Source organism: Aulonocara sp. 'chitande type north' Nkhata Bay, linkage group LG6, assembly GCF_057382095.1.
Source record: "Aulonocara sp. 'chitande type north' Nkhata Bay isolate Kocher_YH1m ecotype deep benthic linkage group LG6, A_spYH_male_GT1.1, whole genome shotgun sequence".
Classification (NCBI taxonomy): Eukaryota; Metazoa; Chordata; class Actinopteri; order Cichliformes; family Cichlidae; genus Aulonocara; species Aulonocara sp. 'chitande type north' Nkhata Bay.
Window position 1 is genome coordinate 44,808,592 of NC_141349.1, and position 11,390 is coordinate 44,819,981.

The 11,390-nt window shown below is 49.6% G+C and overlaps 1 protein-coding gene and 1 long non-coding RNA gene across 2 annotated transcripts; one reads left to right on the forward strand and one right to left on the reverse strand.

Moving 5' to 3' along the window:
* Window positions 1-31: 31 nt before the first annotated feature.
* LOC147328700 (calpain-1 catalytic subunit-like) lies at window positions 32-10,788 on the reverse strand. Its single transcript, XM_086297276.1, has 22 exons — window positions 10,633-10,788; window positions 9,447-9,687; window positions 9,284-9,353; window positions 6,666-6,784; window positions 6,394-6,527; window positions 6,070-6,238; window positions 5,807-5,890; window positions 4,651-4,736; window positions 4,501-4,575; window positions 4,267-4,427; window positions 2,833-3,002; window positions 2,743-2,754; window positions 2,453-2,664; window positions 2,334-2,373; window positions 2,197-2,262; window positions 2,059-2,116; window positions 1,910-1,974; window positions 1,755-1,823; window positions 1,370-1,448; window positions 1,183-1,296; window positions 1,037-1,095; window positions 32-333 (listed from the first exon to the last, which is right to left on the reverse strand). Exons 2-22 carry the CDS (start codon window positions 9,684-9,686, stop codon window positions 307-309), a joined length of 2,109 nt encoding a protein of 702 aa, XP_086153402.1. The 5' UTR covers window position 9,687; window positions 10,633-10,788; the 3' UTR covers window positions 32-306.
* Window positions 5,869-10,424, forward strand: LOC147328701 (uncharacterized). The gene is made up of 3 exons (XR_015129988.1): window positions 5,869-6,802; window positions 7,362-7,495; window positions 8,458-10,424. It is a non-coding gene; the product is annotated as an uncharacterized LOC147328701 (long non-coding RNA).
* Window positions 10,789-11,390: the final 602 nt, after the last annotated feature.

Below are 11,390 nucleotides of genomic sequence, written 5' to 3' on the forward strand. Positions count from 1 at the left end.
AAGCTCAGAGAAACAGACACAACGATGCTGATCAATTACTTTATTTTTCTCCCAGCATCCATTCAACAGCTGGAAGACCCGTGATTATAGAAACTACTACCTGCACAGGTGTGCTACAATACCTGTGTGTGTGATCATGCAGGATATGAATAAGGCTGCAGAGTACTCTGATTAATATCTTTCTGCTGCATGCTTTACTGTAGCAGTACTGCAGTAGTATAGTAGTAGTACTGCAGTGTAGTTCAGTGCAGTAGAGCTGTGATGGACTGGTTCTTCCTGGAGGAGGCGCTCTGACGCTCAGGTGACTCAGCCGCACATGCTCATACAGAGCCACTGAGGAGAGAAGACACATTGACAGTCTGTGAGATTAAAGTTTGATGTGACAGATTATTTACTTTTATTTTTGTGTAATAATCACATTTATATTCATATTCATGTCCTAAATCCTCGTGACTCGCAGGAAGGAGGCGGGGGTCATTTTTCAAAGGTTTGTGCTTTAATGTGAGCGAGTGAGAATTACGCTCTGGCACAGAGGCTCAGACAAATCGTGAACCGTAAATCATCGGCTTACAAGAGATCTGACTGAGTCAAAGCATCCTTTATGCACGGCTCCTCAAGCAATGAAAAGATCGGTCCACAGTAATCTGGTTTACGCAGCAGAATAAATTTGTTATTATAAAAACAATAAATAAAATGTAGACTGGAGGCAGGAGGGGCACTTAAACACCTTTCTGCGCCTCCTGGTTCCCAAACAGAGCCGGAGGCGACCCTAACGTTTCCTGTAAAATGATCCACAAACATAGACTGTACGCTGAAGATGGAAGATACTCCACGTATGGAACAACAGGTCCATAAATATGAAAACAGTATTTACACAGAAAAATGATGCAAAACATTATTCTCATCACAGGCCTGACGGCCACTGATGCTTACAGGCAACATATCAAAGACCTGCTTCCGCTCATATGAAACTAACATGGGTCTGATACTCGAGTGCGTCTAAGCTCAGTGTTTGTGGAGCTCAGAGACGGTTTACCTCGATGAGGTTCATCTCCACGGTGCCCGTCCCGTCTGTGTCCAGGTGCTGGAAGGTTCCTGACAAACACACACGGAGCAGCTCAGGACAAATAAAATGTTAAAAGGTTTATTGTGCATGTTCTCGCGGTCACATGATCAACCTACGGAACATGGCCTCCAGTTTGACGAGGCAGCAGGTGAAGTTGTCAAAGTCGATGATCTCGTTGTCGGCGTATCGAGCCACCAGCATCTGATGCAGCTTGTTGTTCAGTTTGAAGCCTGCGGACGCGACAGATCTCAGGTCAGTTTAATGCAACAGAGCACGCTCAGTAACAATGCAATACTCAGTTACCGCCATTTTCCAGCGCCAGACGCATCTCATAGGAATTCATGCAGCCAGATTTATCCAGATCGAACTCTCTGAAGATTCCCTGAAAACATGAAACCAAACTCGTCATCGCAGGACTCGATCGGATCGATCGGATCGATCAGCAATCGGATTGAAGATTTTGTTACCCAAACATTTAAAACCCACAAAACCAGGACCTGATGGACCAGCACCGATAATCAATCGCTCAGACTTGGGGCCACTTCTTAAACTAATCAGACTGGAAGAAAAAGAGGAAAGCGATCGAAGGGACACGCGACTCGGTGCTCCGTCTCATGACAGATAAAGTTTTTATGTTTGAAATGAACTCGATATCTTTCACCTGTGAGCTTCAGGTGTTCACACTCACCAGCCACTTCCTGATCTTGTTCCAGAGGATCTGAAACTCCAGCAGCCCGAGGCGAGCGCTGCCATCTTTCTGAGATCGAGTCAAGGCCAACACGTCTTATTTCAGACATCAGTCATCAAACTTTACCTGTCCAACGTGCTGAGCGGCGAGGATACGTCCATGAGGCTGACCATGGCTCTGCAGGACTCCGTGCTGAAGCCGTCAGTCTGCAGGTCTCTGTCTGCAAACCAGACCAGATCACAACCACATCAGAGCCAACCTCTCTGACCAATCAGAAGCCTCCATCTGATTGAGGAAGACTCACGTTTGGACACGACTCTGTTGAGGATGGTCCTGAGCTCCCGCACTGAGATCTCCATGTCCTACAGGGAGGAAACAGGAAGTGAACGTCCTCGCTGTTTCTGCACGTTCAGTCCAAGAACGTTTTAATTCATGAACTCACGTCTCCAGACAGCTGAGCGAACATGGACCTGAAGGAGTCGTCGATGTCGCTCTCTGACACTTCCTCCTGCAGAGAAGAGCAGGAAGGTCAAAGGCCAAAGACACAAAGTCATAAAGCAGCCAGTTTGGTTTGTTTACCTCTTCATCAAAGTTCGCCACCACGCCGTCGTCCATCTCCCTGCAGAGTCACAGACTGTCACTGAGAGGTCTTTTATTTTGATAAGTAAAGGTGTCTAGATAGATCATGGTGAACTCACTGGCTCTCAGACTGCTTCTCTGTGAATACCCGCAGGACAAAGTCCGCCTCCTTCGAGGGTTCAAAGGTCGACGGGACAATCAGGTACTCGCCGGGCGGCAGGCGGAACCTGCCGCTCACCTCTCGCAGGTTGATGAAGGTCTCTGAGCGAGCGCAAGAGGACTGACGCAGGAAGAAGTCCTTCTTCATGTGAACGCTGGGACAGCCTCGGTGCTGGGGGACAGACCAACGCCGCCACCGTTAGCGAGTTAAAACAAAAACGGAAAAGTGAAACGGACCGGAGCGACTCACCTGTTGAGGAATCTGTGAACGAGAACAGAGGAAACGTCACCAACAGCAGAAATACAGCGTGATAACAACATCACCTTTCTGACCTCTGACCTCATAGATGGCAAAGCCAATGGTGTGCATGTCCTGGCCTTGGCGGCGGTAGCGGCGGCGGTCTTTTTGCATCAGCGCCACCAAGAAGCTGCAGGCGGCTTCTTCATCTTCGGGGTCATCGTCCTCCTCTAGCAGGGAAATTTTATACTGAGGGTTGATCCAGAAGGTGTCTGCAGGAGAGCATCACGAGTATGTAGTTATAACCAAGGCGCACACAGGTGTCAGGTGTAGCGCGGGCTCTACGCTGGGTCCTCCGCTTCTCTCTTTAGACGCTTAGATCAGGACAGAAGTTCGGCTGAGCCCCTGAAGATCATCATGTAGCATCTGCTTATCAGTGATCAACACGCCGAGCAGCGCTGTTGGTTTGAGAAACTCTAAAATCCAGATTATAAAGATGCACAAAAACTTTCATGCTGATTGGGGACTCAGTAAAAATCTGATGGACTGACTTAAACTGTGTCGGGTCCAGGCCCGCTCACTAACACACCACCCTGAAGGTACGCCAACAGTCAGAGCCACCTGGGCTCACCTGCACTAACTAATTGTTAACGTTTCCTCGCCATCGGACCATGGTCCGGAGACTGGGACGAGAGGGGTAGATGTCCTCCTTTGGGGTCAACCCCCTTCACTTTTCGCAGAGTAGTGAGGCAGGCAGAAATTATCTGAGACACCAGGAATACTGAAGAGACGAGGCTTCAATGGTAAATGGCCTGTACTTGTATAGCGCTTTACGAGTCCCTAAGGACCCCAAAGCGCTTTACACATTCAGTCATCCACCCGTTCACACACACATCCACACACTGGTGATGGCAGCTACAGTGTAGCCACAGCCACCCTGGGGCGCACTGACAGAGGCGAGGCTGCCGGACACTGGCGCCACCGGGCCCTCTGACCACCACCAGTAGGCAACGGGTGAAGTGCCTTGCCCAAGGACACAACGACCGAGACTGTCCGAACCGGCAACCTTCTGATTACAAGGCGAACTCCCAACTCGAGCCATGATCAATGAGGGTACTGCTCCTTTTAATACACACTGCAAAGGCTGCAGCCCGTTAGACCGTCTCTATCAACTCCAAAACCTTCTTCATTCTGCTCTGCCGTCAGGTGCTGCGCCTACACGCATGCTCACATGTTACATAGACTCTTCACACCCCCGTCACACACAAGCCAGACAATCCCTGCGACATACTCAGACCTCTTTTTCACCAACGTGGTGCCGAGCCTCGGAGAACCAGTCTGCATTTCCTCAGCTTTGAGAACCAACTATGATACAGGATTACAGGTTGTCTGGCTGGGTCTGCCAATCACTGGTAGCCCCTCCCACAGTCACTGACATCAGAGGTCCTGACTTGGTGGGCGTGCGTCGAACTGGTTCTAGTTTGAGCACGGCACCATGTTTGTATAAAAGAGGTGTATCTGCCCCTCCGTCCTCACTCGGGTGGTTCCTGCAGCCCCCGGCGGTGCTCCCTCTCCTCCAGCTGCCCTCGTACGTGGCGGTGTTCCAGAAGCTGGTGGAGTCCTGGCTCAGAGCGTCTGGAGTCAGATTGCAGATCTCCAGCCGGGAGAACTGACGCAGGAACTCCTGGAATGACATCCTGCACAGCGACAGTCGTTTGAACATCTTCGTCCTTTAAAGACACCACAGTCATCATCACAGAGCAAACATACCAGAACTCCCCGTCCTCCATCTTACACAGCATCTCGTCCTTCTCGGCCGAGTCGATGGCGTTCCACTCCGAGGAGCTGAAACACCAACAAACGTTAAACTCTCCGTGCTCTCCTCCTCCCACTTAGAGTCTGACAAGCTGCAGCACTCACTTATCGCTCCATGCTCCGGTCCACTCCACCTGACCCCAGGGGTTCCTGATCCGGATCAGCAGCTCGCGCTGGCGCCGGTACTCCACCTACAGGAGGACAAACACCTGAGATCAAATGAGGAAATCTAAAACTGAGCGGTTCACCTGAGAAACAATGGTCAATGCTAACTTTATTGTCCCCAATGGGAAACTGATTTGCAAAGTGCAGCAGGCAGCAGGCATGAAGGACACTCGATGTCTCTTGGTCTAAAACTGATTCAATAAAACTTTATAAAAAAGGGTCATCATTTTGGGCGCCGGTTTGGCTCGCTGGGATGAGTGGGCAACCGGCCCGGGTTCGAATCCGACCCGTGGTCCTTTGCCCTCTCTCTGCTTTCTGTCACTCTTCACTGTATCTATCAGATAGAGCCCAAAAATGAATGAAATGCCTGTTAGCCTGTGTACTACAACAGCCATTAGTGTGTAATATAGTAAAGAACCAGCTGACACACTGAGCTTTGTTAGTTAAAACATCTAAAATCCAACCAACAAGATTAAAATCCAGTTTAAACTGGAAGTCGATCAGCTGCGAGATGTGGCTGATTGTATAAAAACTGAAGAAAAGTCAGTAAAAAGGAGCCGAGCGTGAGCTTTGGCCCCATCCAGGAAACGTAATAGAGCGACCACATCAACGCCCTGCAACAAGCTGCAGAATCTACTTCCTACTTTTCACAGGATTTCATCCCTAGAGCTGTCAAAGCGACCGGCCTACAATCATTTCGTGATCTGGAGCCGTCTGCTGCTGAAGAGATCGACTCAAACACACTTTGGATTGATTTGAGCTTTTTTTGGAAATCCACCAACACATTTAGTCCTTGAACTCCAAAACGCCCAAACCATCCTAACTGCCCCCTGAGGATAAATAAAGTCATTCTGATTCTGACCATGAAGCCAGTCACGTGTTACTGAACCTTCTGACAAATGAAAGAAATAAATTAAATATTCATTTTGCATGACTTTAATTTGGATCCTTGTTATTACAGCCAACGTTTCACCGTTTGTTCCTTAAACAGTGACGTGGTGAAAAATCACACTCTGGTGTTATTCAAACGTAGGGAGGTGAGCTGACATGACTCTCAGGTAACAGTTTGTTACTTTTACCTCGCAGCTGAGCTCACCTGTCTGAGGCCTGTCACAGAGTAGGCGTGGCCTTTGACAAGCTTCTTAAAGGTGACCGCCTCCATGTCGAGGCTGTTGGTGATCTGAAGACAGAAGTTCGTTTGATCAGTGTGGACAAACGCTCCGTTTTCACATCATCACATATAATTACACCTGAAAAACCTGTGACATCACTTCCTGAAACAGAAACAAGCGCCTGCACTGATTTGCTGAAAGTCTGCGGGACATTTTGTGTGTTTGACTCCAAGGAGACGTAACTGACGTCGATGGAGCAGCCGAGCAGCGAGCCTCTTTCTAGCGCTTTACTGATGATGCGATGAAGATCTTTGGGTGCCTTCTTCAGCTCGTACATCTCTGACACGCCTCCCGTAAAGTCCTCGAAGCCCTCAGTGGTGCTGCCGCCGGACAGCGCCTCGTATGACCCGTTCAACCTGAGAAACAACAAGAGACACGCAGTAAACACAAAGTTCACCCGCAGATGCCGTGCTGGATCGCGTTGAAACCGGCGAGGCTGGAGATCGGCACCTGAAACCACAAACAAACACCTACAAACATGAACACCTGTTTGTAGGTGGGCGGGTCTTACTTGGCGTAGGCCTTCTCCAGCAGAGCGCTCCAGAACTCAGTGCCTTCAGCCGAGTGGACGAACAGCAGCTCGCCATCTTTGACTGGCAGCCGGTCGTCGATCACCACGTCCACCCACTGCCCAAACTGCCAGAACTGCAGAGCAAGAAGGAGAATCAGTCACCTGTGACAGGTGTGTCCTCATCCAGCATCAACCACCAGCCGCACTCAAACCATGTCCACAAAGCACGTTTTACAGGTGAATGAGCGTGGCCTCGGTGCAGAAAGTCTCACCTGGAAGTGGAAGATGCCGGCGTATTGGTGGCTGAAGCTCTGACCGTGAGGAACAACGCGATGCAGCAGCTGCTCGTTCAGCGTCAGCGAGCCAATCGCAGCCAGCAGCCAGCAGTCACCTGCAGGAGCACGCACAGGTGAGACAGGTGCACACCTGAGCCTCTTTTACAAGTTACTTCAGCCTGAATGAAGTGAAGCTGCAGCCTCTGCTTATTCTTTTTAATCTGATCTGATTGGACAAACCTGAATGGAGAGGCAGCGCCCTCTGCAGGCGGTCTGTGGTTACATCACCATATTCAGGTAAAGAGCTGCTGGGAGCGCTGAGCTCACATCAGATCAGCATGACTCTGGACGATGATGATGATGATGAGTTTGGGAAGTGTTTGTCGACATTCTTCTGACGGTCTCTCGGGACTCTAATGCTAAGCTAAATCCTAACAGTACATTAAGCTGCTAATGGTTCCGGCTAATGGACGGGCGTCCAGTGTTCACAGATCAATACAGGTCAGAGTGCTGCTTTCAAGTACATCCCGTAACATCAAACTCTACTTCAGGAAATATGTTCATCACATTCTTCGTGTTCACCTGGTTTACACCTGGAAACAGGTGAAGCTTAGACAATATTTTAAGCTCTTAATTAAAAGGTTAAGGGTTAAACCAAATAAACAACCCCTTCGCTCATCTTATTTTTTCAAGGCTTGGATGGAGACTGGGCCTGAGCGAGTCCACAACGAGCGAGAGAAAGACACCTCAGAGCCGACCACAGGTGGCACACCTGCCTGTGTTTCAGGAAGGTCTGACTGGATGATCGACCCCGACCTCAGAGATCAGTAAGAGTGATTCTTAGCTTCAGTCCATTGAATCGGAATCATCGTTGACATTCACGTTATGTTTGAATGCGGCGTGTTTCAGGATGTTTGTCTGGCTTAAATCAGAGCTTTTAGGTGTTCTGCTGGTGGACACGATCAGAACAGAGAAGTGACACACACACACACACACACACACACACACACACACACACACACACACACACACACACACACACACACACACACAGAGTAGAGGCAGGTGAGACCGAAGCTGAGCGCCTGGTTGTTGAGTGATGAAGACGGCCTGTTAACCGCTGCTGCCCCGGCATTAGTGGAGCAGGGTAACCATGGTAACTAAAAACATGGGGAATTCTGAAATAAATAAATTCGCGCGGAGCTGGAATTGCCAAAAGTTTTGACTTTAGACAAAAACATTAGAACTGAACCAAAATGGATCCACACAGGGACGAGTTACAGCTGGTAAGCAGTGGTCACATGACAGGAAGTAAACAAACTCAAAACTGAAGTAAAGACTGAGGATCGCCAGAGCCAGGCTCGTAGCCCTGCAAGTGTTTCTGGTATTTTGTCCACTTCCTGTTTATCTCTGTGAGTTGCTTTTAGGGATCAATAAGCAGCGCAGTGGGACGTTAATGCTGATTGTTTTTGTTATTGATCCATTATTACTGTTTAGTTGTCACTCAGTCTGAGTCCCCTGTTATTATAAAGTGCTTCTCTGCCTCCAGCAGGCGGAGCCAAAGCATCGAAAATAAGCCTGAGCTCCTCCCACCAGCGGCCAGGGGTGGAGGGTTCATACCGATCATTCCTGTCCAGTTCAACACACACACACACACACACACACACACAGTGAGTCAGCTGGGTGGAGTCCTGTGTGTGAGAGACACACAGAGACCAGTCTGTTGACTCATACACACATGCTGGTGTTGCCTGTTTGTGAGGACCTGGTTTACTTCCTGTTTTCACAGATGCAGAGTTATGATGGCCTCAGCTGACCGAAGAGACAGAGGAGTGTAACACAACTCTTAACTGTATGTATGTATATGATCAGCTGGATCAATCAGCCTGGAGTTCATTGATCGAACCACCAGCACGTTTACATGAAAGAGGCGGAGCCTGAATCACATGACTGCCGAAGTGCTGCATGTGCTGAATAACGTTTGTTCAAAGCAGAAACACAGTTTCAGGATGACTGGCTTGTTAATGAACAACAAACCACACATGCACAGGTCAGTGTGGTTAACCAACCAGCATCGAGAACCACCTAAACAAGAGGCCCACAAGGTTCTGCGGTGCTAAACAGTTTCCTGGAGTTCAGGAGAAGGTACTGGAGGAACAGGAAGTGCAGGTTTCTGTGTGTGGTTCTAAGAATCACACACCTGATTTACTGGAAAGTTCCAACCGCCGACTCACACTGCATACCAGACCGGTTGAGCCTGTTCCAGTGCAAACTGGGAGCTCTGACAATGAAAATAAGGATGTTTGCATATAAGCGTCTCTGTGACGGTGTCAAAGCAAACAAAAAGTGCTAATCTGAGCTGGCGGGTCAGGACAGAGTCAGCAGCTGATTTTGGGTTTGATGCGGAGTTTTTATTCCAGCGCTGATACTAAAGTTCATTCAGCCACAGCTGCATATAACCGCTCGATAACTGCACCAATTATTGCACCAATAACTACCTGATAACTGCCTCCATGACTGTCGGAAAGCTTCTCTGACAACTTCTTAATAACCGCCAGATAAGTAGCAGTATGTTAAACCTGGACAGATAATCTGTGAGAGGTCACATGACTTACCCAGAGCGCCCTGACAGATGTCGGTCCTGGTGGCTCCGCCCACAATGAACTGAGGGTTTCGTGTCAGTTCCTGGAACAGCCAATCAGATGCAGGTATGAGAGAGTGTGTGTGTGTGTGTGTGTGTGTGTGTGTGTGTGTGTGTGTGTGTGTGTGTGGGCTCACCGTCGGCCTCTTCCACTCCACTCCTCTGGTTTTGGCCGTGAACGGGGCGAGCTCCTTGAAGCCGAGCGAGCCGGGTTCTGCGGGGAACATCGGGTCCTCAAACAGGGTCCTGTTCTGCAGGCAGTCCTGCCTCAGGGCCTCGAAATCCTGGTTCAGGTAGCGCACGGCCTGCTGGACCGAACCCAGACCCGCAGCTCGGGCCCGGTCCATCTGGATCCGCTCAGACACGCCTGTAAACATCCTGAGCCAGAACACATCAGAACTTTGAGCAGCCAATCAGAGCAGAGGAAAGCAGGTTTGTACCGGAGTCTGTCTGGCAGGCTCACGGCTGATAGGAAGTAAAACTGATGCTGAATTTTTCTACTGACCCTGTAAACAAACCCCAGGTGACCTTCATCATGTAAACACTTCTGTTTCCCTCTCCTACAGTTTGAAGATGGCCCCGCCCCTCCCTGAGCCTGGTTCTGCTGGAGGTTTCTTCCTGTTAAAAGGGAGTTTTTCCTTCCCACTGTCGCCAAAGTGCTTGCTCATATGACTGTTGGGTTTTTTTCTCTGTATTATTGTCTTTATCTTACAGTACAAAGTACTTAGAGGCGACTGATCACGTATAAATAAAACATATGAAACTGACTCGACTGAACTGAAGCTTCACAGCAGGAGCCCTCAGGCAGGACCATCAGCACACCTGCTCTTGTTTCAGACAAAAATCAACCAATCAATCAGTACGCTGTGATAGAACACCACAAAAATCATGTAAGGACGACACAGCTCACACAGGTGAGGACACACCTGTGTGAGCTCTGTGAGTTCAAAGAGTTGCGGACTCATCACAGCTGATCGATCAGAGGACCGGATGGTTTGTCTCAACTCAGCTGAGGAACACGTTTTCCCGTCATGCCTTTGGGCTGAGGACTTTCTGCATCAACCCCGTTAATTGTGATCGCGTCATAATATTTCTGCCGTTCGTGACAGGAGCCGTGACGTAAACAGCTGATTTTGTTCTTGTTTCTGTCTGAATCTACACGCAGCTTTGGGGCTTCTGATTGGTCCAGCGACGCAATGATGTAATCAGTTTTCTTGAATCAGCGCAAAAACGGAGAAATCAGCTGATCAAACCGGAAACGGAAAAAACATTGGGACCAACAGGGATCGGCTCAGCCCGGTTCGGTCCCAGCTCCAGGCTCACCTGCACCCGTGTGGAGCTCCTCTGTGTCCTGCTCCGGGATGTGGTCTGCACCGGGTCCTGGATGCTGCTGAAGATGCTGAGCTGCAGCACCGCGCCCCGCCCGGCGGGAGGGGCGGGGCTACATCGCCGTGTGCGTGTGTGCGCGCGCGCGTGTCACGTGATCAGTCATTCTAACAGGAAGTGGCTGTGTTTGCACTAGGCTGATGCTTCTCTGAATTATTGATCTGCAGTGATGATGTCACATACATGTGACCCTGCAGGAAGAACACAAGGATCTGAGAAGATCACCAATCACTAATCGATCACTGCTTTTAGCAGCCAATCAGGCTGCAGTATGTGCTGCTTCATGGAGGCCGTGCTGTGGAGCACTTGCTGGGCGCCTCGGGACGTCAGTCTGTTAAGCTTTGCTGTTTTTGTGACACCTGTGCACCAAAGCTTGTATCTGTTTTCATGTTTCAGACCGTCACTGTGACATCATCAGGGAGCTCAAATATTGGTCCAGACACTCCACCTGCTGCCTCTCGTAATGACGTAGACTTTGACCTATGATGAGCTCAGACACTTTCTGACTCGGATGTTTTTGTTGTGGAGCGGGTCACCTGCTCGATCTGTGAGTGTGAGGAGGAGCCGAGTCACCTGCGGCCAGATGTTGACCTCTCACAGCTGCTGATCTAATTATGAAATGAAACTGAGCTCCGGCCTGCGTCAGCCTCAGGAAACACCGCACAAAATGAAATGTTCACGGCAGGCGTCTGTTC